Source organism: Watersipora subatra, chromosome 10, assembly GCF_963576615.1.
Source record: "Watersipora subatra chromosome 10, tzWatSuba1.1, whole genome shotgun sequence".
In the NCBI taxonomy this organism is placed as follows: domain Eukaryota; kingdom Metazoa; phylum Bryozoa; class Gymnolaemata; order Cheilostomatida; family Watersiporidae; genus Watersipora; species Watersipora subatra.
The window spans coordinates 5,649,418-5,668,872 of record NC_088717.1 but is presented as its reverse complement, the minus strand read 5'-3'; the positions used below and the strand labels follow the sequence as shown (position 1 = coordinate 5,668,872).

General features: G+C 36.1%; 1 protein-coding gene across 2 annotated transcripts in view; it reads right to left on the bottom strand.

Annotated features, from left to right (window-relative positions):
- LOC137406032 (amphoterin-induced protein 1-like) overlaps positions 1–19,455 on the bottom strand; it is a 28,940-nt gene that overhangs the window by 3,932 nt on the left and 5,553 nt on the right. For both annotated transcript variants that reach the window (XM_068092549.1, XM_068092550.1), the window contains exons 2-8: positions 18,513–18,613; positions 14,858–14,946; positions 6,634–6,729; positions 5,976–6,114; positions 4,173–4,354; positions 1,700–1,910; positions 277–466 (exon numbers count right to left, since the gene is read on the bottom strand). In XM_068092549.1, coding sequence (XP_067948650.1) covers positions 277–466; positions 1,700–1,910; positions 4,173–4,354; positions 5,976–6,114; positions 6,634–6,729; positions 14,858–14,946; positions 18,513–18,613 — 1,008 coding nt within the window. The remainder of the gene's footprint in view (positions 1–276; positions 467–1,699; positions 1,911–4,172; positions 4,355–5,975; positions 6,115–6,633; positions 6,730–14,857; positions 14,947–18,512; positions 18,614–19,455) is intronic.

Here is a 19,455-nt window from a genome sequence, read left to right as displayed (position 1 = left end):
ACACCTATACATGTACTTATACACATATTCACATAATATGTACACCTATACATGTATCTATACACATATTCACATAATCTGTAAACTAATGCATGTATTTATACACATATTCCCATATTCTGTATACCAATGCATGTACTTATACACATATTCCCATAATCTGTATACCAAGGCATGTATTTATACACATATTCCTGATTAGTTCAAGTCGCCTGAAAAGAATTCCAACTCCCTCATAGTGACAATGCCACACAAAACACGTTTTATGGTACATACACTGTGAGCATCCATGTAGAGTTTTCCACGATGGACTAGCTGCTTCTTGAGCATACAGGCTATGATGAGTACGAGCACTATCACCACAATGATCACAACGATCAAGGCAGCCATCAGTGTGTTTGGGTTGGTGGATGTTAGAGCATCTGGTGCGACAGGTGGTGTTATGTTTGTTCTCTGAAGCACAAAACTACAACACAATAAGAATACACTATAGCAATATGTGGGCACAATTTTCAATATAAAAAAGCTTAAAGAATATATATGTTCTATTACTCCTAATTTTACAGTGTGATCCCACGCTGACCTTGACAACCATACTGTCTGCTCTTTATCCTTAAAGGATGTAAAGGTGAGATAAGAGAGCATGGAGGAATAAAACTTTAAGGAGAAAAGACTGAGGTTCACAAGTCAGTTGGTCAGAGACTCGGGGGTTCATTTTCAAGTTAGTCATGAGATCTACAGTAAAACTTATTGAAGCCCAGAGCCTTGATTTAGTTTTAACTCCGCGTGCTACTGATAAAACAAGGGAGGGCAATTCCAGTGCATATACCTATTGTCATCCTGTTATATTCATTACTAAATTTACATCAATATAAGGCTATTCAAACATATTCTAACGAAATTGAAGTGAATGATTACATTTGTGACAAAAGAAGACAACTCAAAGATACACATATTTTCTTATCGCTGCCATGTAAAGGACATATTCCTAGTCCTTATCAACAGGCACTTTTCTAACCCTACTAGCTGCGCAAAGGGCCATTATGATTGTGAATTCTGTAACCGACACTATCAACTTCGTACACCACATGATTCATCTGTCCCTCTTACTGCAATACATCAACACAAAAGGTAGCTTTCAAGGTTACACTAACTTCTTGGTTCACCAACACGAGTATCAGTCACTGATTCATGAAACCGCTAACTCCTTCATAGGTAATCTGACAGCTACTCATAACACCAAAATGATAAGACAACTCCCATTTTTAACTATTACACTTGAAATAAAAAGTTTTTAAATTTTTTCTTATGGGACTATCAACTTATCTCGTAATACCAACGTTTCGCATGCACTGCACGCAGTTGTTGTTGCAAACGTAAAACATGTAGATACTCCAGTTCTGCTAACAATAAATCATTGCGCTGTTAAAAACACTGTCAAGTCAACGGGTCAGATGAAAGGAAGTCATTCTTACATACTTTGAATAATAACGTGACATCAGGTACTCACTTAGGCTCAACCAAACAGTTGTTGCAGATTCTACCTTATCCAACTACAGAGCTAATGACATAATCAGTATGGCAGCAAAGAATTTGCAAACTGTCTTTTACTGTACAAAGTGCTGAATGCAAGAATGGTTTAGTTTACGATGTAAAACCAGTTGAAACGGCGTCGTTAACCAACCACAGCTAGTCTCACCCAAAGCTGGTGTTGACACTGCATTGATACAGCCCATAATCCTGCTCCCCAAAGTCTTTCACAGTAAGACTAGTAATATAATGGCTCCCATTGTATACTCGTTCCTCAGACAAATAAGACTTGTAGTTTATTGGAATATCATTTTGCAGCCACTCTGCAGCCTCAGGTTCAGTGTAGGTTAGAACTGTACAGTTCAGAGTCAGACTGACACCTGTAAGAACAAGACTTTACAATGATGAATAGAATCTTACTAAAGGCAAGGTAACGCTCCTTTATATACAGTGAAACTCGAATAACTCAAACTTCAAGGGACCGAGCAAAAGTGTTCGAGTTATTAGAGCGTTCAAGTTATCAGGACAGTTATAAGTGCACGCATTTATCAGTAGATACATGTACATATACAAGCTATATATAAATCAAAAGCATAGATTGCTTGTTGCAAGTTAAAGGGTCTCTCGTGTGAAGTTTTAAATATTTTTAATCAGAAAGTATAGATATTTTTCTATCACTTGAGAATTGTTTGTTGTTTCAGGTGATGTGACTGCCAGGACATTCTCAGATTAAAATTGGCAAAACTTGATCGCGGTTAAAATGCTCAGAAAAAATACATACGTATTTTTCTACCGAGCGTTTTAACCAAGATCAATTTTGCAGTAAGTCAGTTATTACAAAACTGCTTTACTATTAGAAAACCCATTATCAATTTTGCCGATATTACTTTAAAGTTATCCAAATTTTACCTCGCTTTTCTTGCTTTCGGAGGGTTATCGCTAAGCGGATGTTTGGTAAAATTTGATTTTTGCAAACTTTTAGAAAAGTCGTTAATGAAAATATTTTGCCGATGTTGGTAATAACAAGGCCTAAGAACTACTAAAAGTCGATGTTTATCTCTTTGGCTTGGAATAAAGTGATATTCTAAAGCGATAGTAACAACCGTCTCGGTAGCCGTTTGGCAAAAAACTGTTCGAGTTAACGGAGTTTCGGTCGAGTTATCTAAAGCCATTTATCATTGCGTGGGAACGGACCAAACAAATACGTTGAATTAACCGTGTTTTCAAGCTATCCGAGGGCGAGTTATCCGAGTTTCACTGTATCTCCTACATTTAGTTATAGCTCCTGAAAAACTGTTTATAGATACACTTATTGATATAAAAACCACAAACATCGACACTCGATTTATTTAGTGATTTATTTCATTGACAGATCGCCTTTAGGCTAGCTAAGAGCTATAAACTACCTGATCCGCACACCGAGAGAATGGAAATAGCACCAGTATCTTCCTTCCAATACAAGTATATACCGCATACATCTTACTTTCGGAATGAACTTAGTTCAGTAGAACACTTGCGACTGTTAACCCAACTAAATGAACCTGAACACTGAATCTCTCTACTCCCACAGCATCTACGTCTAAAGTATGTTATGTCTAACTTACAGTTTTATTGATGTATTTTTCAGTCAGCATCAGTTTTTTATGAGCATATATACAAACATTTTATTTCTCTTACCGAGACAAAATACACACACTTACTTACACAAATTTGAAAAGTGCGATCAACTAGCTGAAAGTTCTTGTCACGTTCAACTAAATTTAAATTAGTTGAAGGCTGGAAATTCGAACGCTAACCAATTGGAGCAAAGCAAGATAATCAGCTATGACTTGATCTGATCAATGATATACAGCCTATCCTTAGGGGGCTGTATATCATTGATCTAATAAAGAACGCTTGAAGCCTGACTTGAAGCCTGACCTTACATCAGTTTCTGATGACTTTAAACTTCCTGGCCTAGAACTAACATTATGACTGCCAAAGAATCCTCAATCGAAAAGGTAAATAAATAAAACTGTAAGGTAGACATAACATACCTTTACTAATTTACATGACATACCTTCACTGATTTACATGACAGACCTTTACTGATTTACATGACATACCTTTACTGATTTACATGACATACCTTTACTGATTTACATGACATACCTTTACTGATTTACATGACATACCTTTACTGATTTACATGACATACCTTCACTGATTTACATGACAGACCTTCACTGATTTACATGACATACCTTCACTGATTTATATGACATACCTTTACTGATTTACATGACATACCTTTACTGATTTACATGACATACCTTCACTGATTTACATGACATACCTTCACTGATTTACATGACAGACCTTCACTGATTTATATGACATACCTTCACTGATTTACATGACATACCTCCACTGATTTACATGACATACCTTTACTGATTTACATGACATACGTTTACTGATTTACATGACATACCTTCACTGATTTACATGATATATCTTTACCGATTTAAATGACATACCTGCACTGATGTGATCTTTCTGATATTTGGCCCATTTTATCCCTGCTAGCTCTAACGATGCAACTACCCGTATCTCTTATAACACATGATTTACTGCTTTTGAAGCGCGGAGAAGAACCTTACCTTGTGAAGCTGTCAGGTCAACTGGAGGATTAACCAACTTAGGAGGACAACCATATAGATCTGCCCTCGCAGTGAACCAAGATTTGTGCTTGAGAGACTTCGGCTCTTCGCAGGCAGGAACAATGTCGTAGCCTTCAAAGAACCAGTGAGCAGGGGAGGTCTCCACCGCTTCCCTTAACCACCTAACAGCGGAAATTAGACTAAATATCAGTCGGGAAGGGGGGGGGGAGGAGTCATAGCAAAGCCGCATGCTTTTGCTAACTAAAGATTCAACGTACACTGTACTTTCTGAAGGCTGGTTCACACTATATCGCAGTATATCAGCAGCAATCCCAAAATAAATGGGTGATTATTTGTGATAACATCGTTAACGCTATCACAAATCTGTCCGCATTTACATCAGTAAAAGTTCATGACAGACTGTTTCCATTACACAATGTGGTCACTGAAATGATGAGTCCCGCAGCAAATACCATGAAGGGAAATTTAGATTAAGCGATCTATGACAGCCAATCACCATCGCCGAAGTGGTACACATTGAACAGACTGTCATGGATGATCAACGAAATGTTGAGAGAAAGTTTGAGAGCTGCAATTCTTCCTGGCATACCAGTGTTGCATCAGCTATGCGTTCGGTTCATGAAACACATAGTTGACGACTAATCCCCTAGAAGACAACCCTGACATACCACGATACAATGTGAACCAAACCCCAACAGAAGCCTAAACGATATTACATAATGATGAGTAATTTGCAGAAAAATTTGACCACCCTAATTGGTAATGTAAACTATGTTATGTAATCCTGTTATGTTCATAACTTGAAAATAACAATTAGAAGCTTGTGTTATGAACACAAGAGTACACAACTCCTATAACAGAAATACAGCAAGGAAATCAACACAAACAAGAAGAGCTGAGAGAATGCTACTCTTTAGGCTGAGAGAAAGCAATACACAACCCTATCAAAGTGAATGCACTTTCATGGGTTGGTCTCAACCATCAAAATAATACTACCTAACTGAACTTGTCAAGAAAAAAGTTTTGTTTCAGCTTGACGGCCACTTGAAGGAATCTGGTCAGGAAATGTAAATCAGAAAAAAGAATCTTGAAATTGCTGAATAACACGTACAGGAGTCATAAATAATCATTCCTACAATGTAAACAATCCGTTCCAAGAACAATTACATTAGAGGCATTTTAAGTAATGAAAAGCGTAAAGTGTGTATCTAAATAGTCTAATCTGTTCTAAGATCTTCCCGAACTCATCCCTTTGGCCTGTCAAAATGAAAAAAACTAAACCAAGCTTATTAACTTGTTAACTGTACAGTAACTGCGACATTAATGGTTTATATCGACAACTTCTCCATTTTTCTTATCACTTTCCCTTGGTTCGAAGTCCATGATTATGGTGATTTTAAATTAAGGGGAGCACACACCTTCAATGTCAATTTAAATTGGCTTTTTTCGCTTTTTTCATCCACAGCAAAATCTACACCGCAAAGAAAAAAAATATTACATATATCTAAAAAAGATGTAAAACAAAAGTACTAACCCTAGACATCCTTTTTTCTCTCAAGTATGGCAAGAAAGAAAACGATACTTTCAGGCTAACTATCGAACTATCGATATTTAAATCGAATTTGAGAGCTTGCACCAACTTGACTCTTTACGTTATATGGAATTTCTTACATAAGAGGAAGCAGAAACTTCAAATAAATTCTTTACATTCAGTGAAAATTGTGTAAAGAGGTTTCTGCTACAGGTGCATCTACCATACAAATAAAACCAAAGTTAACTCACTTCAACTTGCAGTCACAGTTCCAAAAGTTTTCGTAGAGCCGCACAGAGAGCAGACGCTCTGTGAAAATATGAGGAGCAACATCTAGACTGAGAGTCTCTAATGAGTTGTACGAGAGATCTAGTCTTTGTAGCCTCGGATCTGGGTGAAATACAATAGAATGATTAGTAGAAAGCACATGATTTCAGTCTGATGACATCACACTTTACTAAAACTAAATCATCACGAGTTGTCTGACAACAGCAACAAGGTTGCACCAATCTCCTCTTACTCCTTTACTGAACCATCTAGGTCACGGAATTGAGACATAGGATGAGTGAAGTTTAAATAGGTCAATGCTAGCAGCGACGCGAAGTGAAAGTCACTAGACTTCCTCTAATAATGTCTATCAAAAGATTCAAAACCTTAAAAACAAACTGAACATTATTTAACGGTATAAACTAGCCAATGAGCTTATTAAACTGCTCACTCCCAATCACTCTACTTTTAAATACTCCTTTTACTCTACTCCCAATCACATGCATAATATACTGCACAATCAGCTCATAAAATACAAACAGCCCTAAAACTATAATCCACATTATCAACAAAGAGTAATTGCAGACATTTGATATTGCTAGGCTTTGCCATATTTCTCAGTTTGGGGAAGATAACTCTCACCTTCAGCGATGGACCTGAATGCTTGACCTGATATTGTCTCCAACCCGCAATTAGATAGTGTAAGCTCCTCCAATTTTGGTAGGTCTATAAGAAAGTCTGTAAAAATAACAAGTTTTTAAAGATGTGGTTGCGTAAAAAAGGGTCGATTTAATGAAACTAAGACCAATAAAAGGCTAACACCTCAACTACAATTTGATGTCATTTTTGTCTTTGTAGACTAACCCTGTCTAGAGATATATGCGTTTGAATGAGGCCATCTTTTAAAAAGCTCAGATTCCAGCGGGTGCTTCATTCGTGACGTAACGAGTAATACATCAGAAAAGAGTCCACGAGCGATAAATATAAGATCGCTTTATTAGCCAATCATCAGCATGGAATTTTTATATAGGTCAAAATAAATGTTACCACTTGTAAAACGTGTTGTCTGTGATCTCAAATTTACAGATTTTACTCTATTATTAGATCGCATCGACATCGATATTTACTAAATTAATTAACATCGTTACTTTAATAAATTACTCGATCGACGCATTTTATTGACAAACAAGAGAATTGTAAAAATGCTTCCAGTTCCTGCGAAAGTGACTGAGTTTTCTGAGCACCAAGTGGTCAACGTTTGTGGCAGACAGCTTATAGTTAGAGATGACAGGCGTCAGCAGCTTATGCTACAGAGGAAAATAGGAGAATGGAGGTGAATTTATCTTTTACTTTGAGTCTCCTATAGATATACAGATGTGTTCACATTCAGATTATATTTCCCTGTTTGAGGCTATAATGTAATTTCCTGTGCGTGCGTGGGAGATGCAGATGCACAGTGAGTTCTTGACGTCTTCTTTTTAATCCATAGCATCTAGCAATACAATGGCTTTGATTGATGAATATACTAAAGGTAATAAATTTAGTACTCGTGAATACATTTACTAATTAATAGAATTATAACTTTTTGTTATCACCAGTCATCGTTTTATAATTTTTTATAGTTTCACCTAACTATATTTGCTTCAAATTTTCTTTGGCAGTTATAGCTAGTAAATTAGATTTATGATTAGACTTTAGATGTCCACTTCTCACTTGTAGAAAGTGAGGAAAATCGATTGATCAATGCACATCTTCAACTTCAAATTTGACGCAACCACATCTTCAAGGGTTAAAAAGCATTCCCGAATATCAACATGTGTACCGTTATAGGAAGAGAGTTGACCTTGGTCTCGTAAGATGTGTAAATATACCAGCATAAATTAAAATACACCTCGAACTGAATCAAGTATAAAATCTCCAGATCAAACTTACAGGATGTGTGACATGAGAATTTGACAAACGTTCTACAGAAATAACTTCCATGATATTTTATTTCTTCAAAACTACATTTAAATTTACCCCCATCAGTCTGCACTCTCTGTATGTCACAGTCTGTCATTCAAATTCCACTGACTATACAATAAACATTTTTATTGCTGGCTATGTAGGCCTACTGCTTGCTTTAAAGGTGGATAGCAAAGACTTCCAAATGAGTTTTTATCACAATATTTAAACATGGTTGATAGTCAGTTTAAAATTCAAGGAATACTAAACTTTGCTGATTTCAACACTAAAGCACAAGTGGTATGAAATTCCTCTTAAGAATAGACAGCGTTATGTAATTAGCTTGGCTTCCTTCGAAAATGTAAACAGAAAAATTTAAATGAAAGTTTAGATGCACTCATAACTGCCAAAGCTTTGGGCAAAAGAAAAGAAGTAATAATATGTGACCCAGAGTTAGCTAAGTAGATAGTTACCGGTAGCTAATAACTATAACAAAATATATGTATCTTATTTGTCATTGATTTGTTAGTGCTTACGCACAACCGTCCAGAATGATTACAACATAAAGCTACGTAGGAGGCTGAGTAGACCCATGAGATATACCATAACTAAAATGATCATAACTTGAGTTTGTCCTTGACATGTACTGCTACTACTATGTATTGTTTCATGAAAAAATTGATTATGATTAAAATTATTAATAATGTAATCATTTCGCCAAACGCGTGGATTTCACGACTGCCACACCTTCTTCAATTACAAATATGAATACCCAATTACATTGAGGAAAGACAAAATTTGACAGCTGAAATTTTAAACAAAGTTTGTATTTTATTTAATAGCCAGGTGCTTACAACTCAAAGATGTTTTGATAATTTGTCTCTGCACACACTTGAAAGATGCTTCAGTCATTAAACAAAAGTCTCAATCATGACAGTGGTAACCTTTTAGATTGACAACCACTGCTAGGATCTTGAAAAGACACATTGCGGTAAGTGTCACTCGGTCTCTAGAGCAGCTCTTTCACCCTCACCTGGTGGCACTTGTCATGCGTAGTACTCACTTGACTAGTGGACACAGACGCTTGTTGAAACGCCGTAACAAAACAAACAGGCTTTATGTAAACTAGCCAACTAATCTTGACATTCATTCCTGACACTCGTACAATAATAAAAGCTGATGGAAACATTGAACTTTCTTTGAGAAGTTTCCATTTTGTCACATTCCCAACAAGCACCTAATGGCATAGACAGGAACAATTCACTCGTCTCAAGGTTGTCTATGCCTGTGCTGAGTTAGGCTCAGCATGTTCTCATGTATAAAGGCTATTTAGAATGAATATGAAGGCATTCGGAGAGCGGTAAGAGCGAGAGATGAGGAATGTGCTCTATTATTTATCACAGACTTTCTTTTCACCCATCGAATGAATGCAATCAACTGGACACATAAACGCAGTGCGACTGTCTAGCTATGCCCATTACAAGACACGCAAGCGGCCATCACAAAAGATATTTCACTGCAATATTTCTCTATATCATACGATTAAGCTCAGTTCCCAATGCGTGTCAGTGTCATTGGAGCGCAGAACTAAGATCTAACTGAGAAGATTGGAGTTTGAACATTGATGTAATAGACAATAGCCTGTGGCCCAAAGCAAACTTGCCTACTTGATTAATATGAATCTTGATAGTGCTACTGTGAGAAGAGTCCCATGGTAGTTGCTAACTTAAATAGATTTCAAACAATTTAAATATTTTACAATATTTCTATAAAAAATAACGATACTGAAGTGTTTTTCCTATATGTCATTCTCCGCTAAAACTCAACTGATCGTGCACACAGCTAAAACAAAGTACTACTAATGCATCTCACCAGTTAATGTTCACGTAATAGCGAAAAGGGAACAGCAAAAGCAGACGTATATGGGTCTATCCATAAATAAATGGATTTTTTGGCAAAATTTGAAAACAGTAATTTCATTAAAATAATGCTTCACATATGAAGTATACATACCAAACCCTAAAATAGAAAAGAATTGTGGGGGTAGTGCTCCTCTATCATGTTTTAATAATTTGCTAAAGTTAGTGTATATGCACAAAATAGGCCTACTTTATAGTCATAATGGTAAGATAGAGATGCTTGTACACGGTATACATATTACTCTGAACACAAATATCTAATTGTAATGGATTTCACAATTGCTTTGCTGCCCGTTAATGCATAAATTGGCATTGCGTGCACTGATCTATTGGTGCGGGCTCTTTTATAAGTTGGCATGTTTTGAGTAACAATGGTGACAGGAAACATCAATAAGTTTCTACTACACTTGTTATTATTAGTTAAAAATTAGTAGTAACTTGTTTTCAACGCTAACTTTATACGCTGTACCTTTAACTAATTTCGGTTTTGCTCAAAATTGCACATATTTCCAAAATTTGCGTCACCACTGTTACACTGTCACCATTGTTACACCCCTCAACTCATCTAACTATAGGATTAATTTGAGTGAATTTCACATTTAACAGTAATTTGTGGTGTTGTTGATGTTCTCATGTATGAGTTACTCATTATATTGTAAATTTAAGCCATTGCGGGAATTTAACAAACTTCTTCAAGCAAGTTAGCAAACGGTTCCTATCTTACAAATGTATTACTAAGACTTGCGACTCCGATACTGAGAATAGTTCAATTTAATCCGATCCAATCATGTGAGTAACTTGTAATAAGTGCTTGAAACAGAACATTATTAGGTGGAAAGTCTGTTGGTCATTTCTGCTTTCAACATGGGTAAGACAACATCTGCAGAGCAGATGCGTAAATATCGTAAAAAATACGTCAATATTCAAAACAATAGACTCAATATTTGACTGCCCTAGTCAAAATCAGAAGAGCAGAACAAAATAAAAAACTCAACTTACAGAAGATCAATTGGAGGAAACTCGAGAAAAAGCAAGAATTAGAGTTTAGCAATACAGAGATCGGGAAAAAACTTTTGAAAGTAAAATTACCAGGTATGTACATTCATTTTTTTTCTTCAAAAAACTTAATGCTTTACTACATCTGCGTACATTATGGATGTTTTAGGTTAATGTGTCAAATATTTTGTAAAAAAAATGTTATTAAAGTTTATATTCATTTTTTGTGGAAACCACTTCCCAGTTTGGCAACGCACAATCTGAAGTTAAAGCTGTAAAAAGATTGATCGAGCACTTCTAAACAGCCCAAGCAAAGGTCGCCAGACCGTACGTAAACTAGCAATGACAATATGACTATGATTGTCAGAAGATGGCAATAGAGATGAGAAAAGATAAAATAAAACAAAGAAATAGAAAAGTAAAAGTATGCAATTGGAAAGTTTTAACTTTTACATAGATCCTGATGACCATGCAATTAGTGATCCAGAAAGTGAGTGCAATTCCGAACCCATCAAACAACTAGCAAGCACATTGAAAGAAGGTGATCGTGCTAACATTGCTGCCTGGAAAAAAAAATTCTAGGCATTATGTAGGAGTGGTAAACAGTGTAGTTGCCCTCAAAGCTAAAGTGCAGTTTTTTTAAAGAGTGAAGCCAAAAAACACTTTTGTTATTATTACAAAAAATATATCATGGGTAGAATTTCATCACATAGCCAAGTCACTGTCTTGTCCTACTCTCTCTAAAAGAGGTCAGTAATGTTTAACAGAAGATTTAGAGCATGCAGAATGCTCTAAAACATTTTATTAGTACATTCTCACACTTACATGATCAATATTCATTTTTTCATCTTACGTTATTTAAGGTTAATCATGTTTGTCATGTATTATAACTATTATATTATTATATTTTATACTTTGAAACCAATAAAAAACATTTCAAGTTAAGGCTTGTCTATATATATATTGTAATCATTAGCTTTAATACCATTATTGATCTCATTACAGTGAACTTAAATACTTATAAGTTTACAGGATATAAGAAGCGTAACGATGGTGACAATCGAATGTAACAGCGGTGACATGTTTACAAGCAGGTAGTTGATAACTACCATCAAATATCTGGATAAATTTTAGTGCATATGTCAGCAAGCTTCTTTAAAATAAGACAAATAAGTTTTTATAATTATGCTTCCCAACAAATCAGAAAGTTTTAAGGATAAGCAACTAGCTCTTCAAAATGCATATTTCTCTGATGTAACGCGCGTGACACACCAACTACAAAATTTCTCAGTAAAAATCAACTTTAGTGTGACATATTATACATCATTCGAAAGAGCTTGTTGAGCTCTAAGCGAATATCTGATTTAAAATCATCTTAAATGCAATACCAATCTTTTATAATTAAATTTCTGCTCTAATTGTAACAATGGTGATTATGGATAGACCCATATACCGAAAAGGGGTTCCTCTGTTGTCAGTCACCAGCGCCCTAGCAGTCTAGCTGACCATGAGAGAACGTCAGGTGTGCCCTTGAAGCACAGAGAATAACTATCTATGCAATAACTCCAAAGTGTCAGAAGGTAGTTGAATAGTGCAGTGGTAAAGTACCGAGTGGTCCAGCAAGAGGTCGCAGGTGTGAATCCCGAATAGTGCAATCTTTTTTGCCTAACCTCCAACAGCGGCGTAGGACACACGAACGGATATGACTATTGTTATAGTAAAGATTGCTGGTAGAACAAACTCGGTACACAAGTTATTCAGTAAAATTTGTAAAAATGGGTCAAATATTTGTCTAACTATATGAAGTAATTTCCAACATAAGGTGTTCTCAAGATATTGTAGATCCGTACTTATGTACACATACGTTGATTCTACGGTGGTAGAATAACGTTAGACAATATTTCATACGTTCCTTTTTCAACGTTATTAATCCCAAGAAGACTAGTGTCAGTGAGAATGGTGGTGAGAACAGAAATCGTTTACTTGGAAATAAAACAACTATAACAGAAAAAAACATGAGCAAACATCTTCGCATCAATGCTTTAAAGAAGTATTAAAAACCCATCAGCACTCATCATATGAAGAAAAGAACACTGCAAGCTGGTGACAATGAAGAGTCTGATTGTGATAATTAAAATGATGTAAGAAACATTCAAAATAAGATGATATAAATAATATAAGTGACCGTAAAATCTCTAATTGAACGCCATGGCACCGTATTTTTAACCCTTCTCTAGTGGCGGTCAATCGGAAGTGGTGTTCAAATAGAGGCTGGCATTATACTTTTCAAATGGCTCTTTGGAATTTTGAGAAGATAAATTTAGCCTTTTTACAGACGAAGCAAATGTCACCATTATTTTGCCTTCTCTTTCCAGTAGAGCAATATTAAACCTTTTGGATGCAATAAATCTGCTAACTTACCTCTAACTTGTCAAAGATCTCTAAATAAAATATGCATTGGAAAGCCAAAAAATATCTGTACCAGTTATTATCTATTGCTTGCAATTGATCTGAGTTGATATTATAGCCTGTGCTTTGATTTGCAATTTGTTAGAGCTTTCAATTTTATATTTCATTCTATATTTGAAGGTATATTTTTATTTTATATCTACAGTACATACTAGCTGTGCTACTGGCGTTGCCCAGGTATAAAAAATCAACTTATAAACAATGAGAGGAATGAGAGTTGCCCACCACTTGCTATTAGCCTGGAACGTTGTCAATAGATAATTTGAGCAAGCTTACTAATAAGAGCTACCGCTTCTCATGACGTTACGCTATATCCTTACGCCGTGAGATAGAGTGGTAGCGTATTTTCTCCCATATAGCGACATACATCGCTTAATGCATACATCCAACTTGTGTGGCTGAATTGGTAAGGCGTCGGATTAACAAACTGGAGGAACCGAGATCAAATCTTCTGCGATACAGATTTTTTATTCCAAGATTTTAATAGCTCTAACTAGAACTACACACAAACATCGAGAAATATATAGATTACCGTAGAACCTCGAATTGAATACCACCTATATTTGACCGCCACTATAGGAGAAGGGTTGAAAAATAGAATGCCGCCTCCATCTGACTGCCACTTTGACATGCTTAGATCTTTATGAAACAACAATAGAAAATAATCAGCAGAAAAGTGTCCACAGAATCATACTGATAATGACTCAGTTACATGAATAACAATTATTTCTTCAATTGCTATTAATGTCCTGCCACCTGAAGGAGAGTGCAAAATATAGGGGACAGTCACTTCCGCCCGCAAAAGGGTTAAATTTATCTTCCCAAAATTCTGACAATCTATTTGAAAAATACAACGCCAGCCTCTATTAGAACGCCACCTCTATTCGACTACCACTAATAGAGAAAGGGTTGAAAAATAGAGCGCCATCGCGTTCAAATAGAGGTTTTTCGGTTTTTGAAGCTAGCTTTGAATTTGCTACCCTCAGTCTGTACTCTATGCGATGTCACATTCAAATTCATATTGCAAGTCATGCAAGTATTCATTCTACGATGAACACGGGGCCCACTATCTACACCCCATAAACGTTCTGGTTACAAAATTAATAATTCTCAAACAAGTAATTTAGACAAGACATATAAAAAAGATTTGTGCAGGACTCGCTTGATACTCTAGACTAGTTGTTGCTCTGGGCCAGTACTTGTACTAAAACTAAACAGGCATAATAATCTCCTATGAACACATGACAACCCCGAAGATAAGCGTTACTCTGACTGTAATCAGAATAGAAATAGGCTGGTGATTGTCACTGCTAATAGCTTCATATCGAGCGACTTCCTATCACATAATTGAGCGCAATAACATCGGATAACAATGCATCTAACCACAAACCTCCAGCAAGTTGATTAGCTCTATGCCAACCATGGGCTTGCTGATGGTGCGCTCAGCATGATTATGAGTATAGACTGAGCTGTATCCCTGTTCTTACCTGCGGGAAGCATGATTATGAGTATAGACTGAGCTGTATCCCTGTTCTTACCTGCAGGAAGATGCTTTATATGATTGTAGTCCAGCTTGAGTGTCCTTATGTGAGAATTCCGCAAGAGTGGCGAAGGCAGTTTCTTAATCCTGCAAAGGGAAATGAACAAAATGTGTTCTTGAACTTACACAATGCAACTAGTGAAATGGTTGAGGACTGCGCAAAAGATGGGTAACCCCCCCCTGGCAATATTACATGGCTATGACATCCAGTATTAGGGTATAGTTCGCGGGAAATACTGTTCGAACGCCATTTAAAGGGATTAGGATTCATTATGTGAAGATTGGAGTATTGGTAGGCAAGATACACATGTATAAAAAAAACTAAATAACTAAAATATATATTTATCAACATTTGGGAGGACATATCAACTATAAACATGTTTATAGTTCAAAAGGTTCATATACGCATATATGTGAGGGGGGTGAGCGGGTTTGACAAGCCCAACATTCATCCAACTTCATGACAGCGTACATCTACTGTATTATGGAAAGAAATCTACAAATCATGCTAGAATGAATGCGTATAGCGGACCCCAACATACAGCATTAATTCGTTCTGGTGTTGGCATCGTAAGGCAAAGATGTCGTTTAAAGGGTATAGAAACCCATAGTACTTATTTAATACAAACATCCCTCGGTGAAAAACATGAAAATTTTTATATACGTGCTGTACATATTAAAACTAATAACAATATAGTATATTAACCTTAGTAACTACAGTTACCTACAGCAACTTTAGTGTATTTTGTGTATCGAGTGGTTATGATCTGCAAAAAAATCTAACCGCACAATTTACTATGTGCAGTACATACCGTATGGAGGTCTTACCTTCAAGACAGATGCATAACATAAACTTCAAATTTAACTTGAATGAATTTAGCTTACTGAACACACACTTGAAGCTAAGTTTTAGTATGTATTTTACTAAACTTTAATTTTGTCATCGTCTTAATCCTTATTACCTGTATGTAGTTTCGTTTTCACTATAACTTATTAATGAAGAATGCTCCTTATTACCTGTATGCGGTTTCGTTTTCATTATAACTTATTAATGAAGAATGCTCCTTATTACCTGTATGTGGTTTCGTTTTCACTGTAACTTATTAATGAAGAATGCTCCTTATTACCTGTATGTGGTTTCGTTTTCACTATAACTTATTAATGAAGAATGCTCCTTATTACCTGTATGCGGTTTCGTTTTCATTATAACTTATTAATGAAGAATGCTCCTTATTACCTGTATGTGGTTTCGTTTTCACTATAACTTATTAATGAAGAATGCTCCTTATTACCTGTATGTGGTTTCGTTTTCACTATAACTTATTAATGAAGAATGCTCCTTATTACCTGTATGCGGTTTCGTTTTCACTATAACTTATTAATGAAGAATGCTCCTTATTACCTGTATGTGGTTTCATTTTCACTATAACTTATTAACGATTAATGCTAAACCGAGAGCGAGCATCGTATCTCTTTTAGGCATTGTGGGAGGGATTTCAACGAATAGCATCGGTATCGTCATTATTCTGACGTATTTAGCACAATTTAGATAGAATTTTTTGTTGATATCGTATGGCGAAAAACATGTCATATGACGTGGACAAAAAAACACCGTGTTGCACATCGCAAGTAAAAAACGTGAGACAGGGATGGCGTAACAAGGGGGTTCCCTGTAATTAGTTTATTGAACTTTATTGGAAAGAAGGGGAAGAAATAAACACCTGTTGAGGTTACATCAGCAGCTAATACTATAAGAGTTGAAACCCCTCCTAGATTATATTAATATTAATTAGTATGCTGGCAGTCTCACACGCCTGAGCGATCGTGATGTGTAATAAGTATGCGCACAATCATTCTTGGGTGTAAAAAGGTAGTCGTGTGGTGCAGTTGGTAGTGCATTTGGTTGGGAATCTGAGTATCCAGGTTCAATTCTTGTGTGATGCTATTGTTTTTTTAACGCTGTTAACATAGGCAGATAGGCACGACTCTTATTATAGTAAAAACTCTGAAAAATAATAATCATATTTTTATCACTTATTGTCAAATATAAGGATTGTATTTGATCAGCAAAGGTGGGTTACGCATGTTAAGATACCATCTATCAGTGTAATAAAAAATGAGCGGAATTTACAACCTGGAACGGCTTAATAGAACTTCAATAGGTTTGAATGAAGCAGATTTCTTTGAGCTACCGATGTACTGAGATAAAGGAATTAATTAAAATCTATCTAATGCTACTGCTCTACTGATAGCACATTCAACAGGAATGGCTTCTGTAAGCTTTGTGGGAGTGTAAATGTTAAATAAGACTTGGCTTGAGTTGCTCACGGAGTTACGGTGACAGCAGCATTTTAACATCTTGATCACGGTTTGTCCTGAGACTATAGCATATCTGCAGATACTCTAAAAGATCCTACTGAACACTCAAGTGTATAAATTATAGCTTCAAGTGTGACATAGACGTTAGGCCAACTCACGCTGACCAAAATGTTATTATATTTGGCGATTCAAAAACTTCTTGCTGTTCCTGTCAGTTACTGCGGGAGGCCAAGGGTACCTATCGCTACCACAACCATCTACGCTGTATCATCCCATGGTGACAAATACTCGCTTTACAAGAACTCAAGGTCCTTCATACTGTTGTTCCCGGCAGACCGATAAAGCACAGGCATACCAGCAATAGCACCATTCACAACAACTTCTCGCTATTATGTTTCATGAGCGAGAATAATGGGAAATACTATGATGTTTTTTAACAAGTAAATGCAAGTGAGCCTGACATGAGACTGCACAAAAGGTACATACGCATTATAGAGTGATAGATCGATGCGTGTGCGTGCAGCGCGTGTATACAAGTCTACTGTCAATACTCTATCAAAACAACGACTAAAAACATGACCTGTCTAAACAAAAGATAATAAAGCAGAGAAACTTTAAAGCTTACACCGGACGCTTAGCAAACATGGCTGTCGTTTGTGCAAAAGGAAACTTTGGCTAAGGTCGGAACAATGAATATCTTTGTTACAAGTTCAAACATTGCTATGGCAAAGAAGCTGGCTCAGCAGAAGAAGATTGGAATGCCATCTACATATATTTAGACGCTAATTTATTATCAAATGAACAATTACGAGTAACTTCTTTCTTTGAAATTTATTATGCAATAGCATAGATATCTCACTGGGTGGTCTCACCGTGTTCACTGTGAGCTGAATCCGAAAGTCTGCGTCATCGCAAGATGGAAACAGCCCAGACCAGCAAATCAAGCAGCGAGTTCTGTTACAAACATTCATTGAATGTTTCATAAATGCAAAAGATGGAAATGGCACTTGCAAATGTTGCGCAAGATAATGCCGCGCAAGCGAGACAGATGTATGCCGCTATGACCTCTGGCGTAGAATTCCCTACCTTTTTAAATAAAACACCCGTGTTAAGCCTCAACATGTAAATGTTCATTGAAATGCGTATCGCGCAGTAACTCAACATGCGCAAGTCCAACTCCAGATCATCGGCCCAATAGAGACATAGTGACTGTTGGAATTATTAAAAAAATCGAGCAACACCTGGTCTCCTCCAATTATACCTGATGCTCATCACTTATCTAGAGTAGTAAAAAAGGAAAAGCAAATGCTCAACTAAAGATTATAGATACTTGCCTGTTGCGCTGGAGATCAACGAGTGTAAGTTCTGTCATGTAAGAAAAGACATCAGAGGAGAATGAGTTTTCATTTAAGTAGTTATAGGAGACATCAAGAACCTAACATCAAAGGGACATAGTTAACAACGTAACATTAAGGTGACATAGTTGAAGTTCACAACTCAGTAGAGAAATAATACAACAGCCCGAGTTGACTTCACTGACAACATTTCATATAAATATTTGAGAGTAGATGGACAGAAATAGCTCGTAATATACATGCATGTCTGATGGTCACAAAAGGCATTTAGCGAAGCTAGTCTACTACAGCCAGCAATCACCAACAAGCACCCAGACATACACACATGTTATGTTCATGGTTAATAACTACAGTCATAGCTATACATACAACATTAATTCATTCCAATATTTGTCGAGCAAATCGGAACCGTCACATGGTGCAGCGAATATTCTTTTATGAATGCATTTTATTGTTTGTTTTTACAAACCAAAAAACAATGATAAGTATTTCAAGTAATTACATATAGCAATATAACAAACACATTATATGCAGAAATCTAAAAATTTATATTAATGAAGTAGTAATCGGTAGGAAGAGGTTTGTATTTCTACTCTTCCACAGGGAGACCAAATAAATCTTTCTTATCTTTAATAAAACCCTAACATTTCATTATATGCTGAAAATGTCTAAATACAGACTGCAATATCGGTTGACAGGAAACTTACCCAAGTCACTATCCAAAGTACAGAGACATATTATATTTAACATATAAATTAAAAAGTATTAGAAGTTTTCTGGCATTTTAGAACTCATAACATGAGCCATACATGATGTGGTTTACAATCTGGCCTGAAGACTTTAAAGCATTTTAATGAACAATGAAAAGTCTCCCCTGAAACACTGTACAGTGTAATAGCAGCCATTGTTACGACACCAAAGT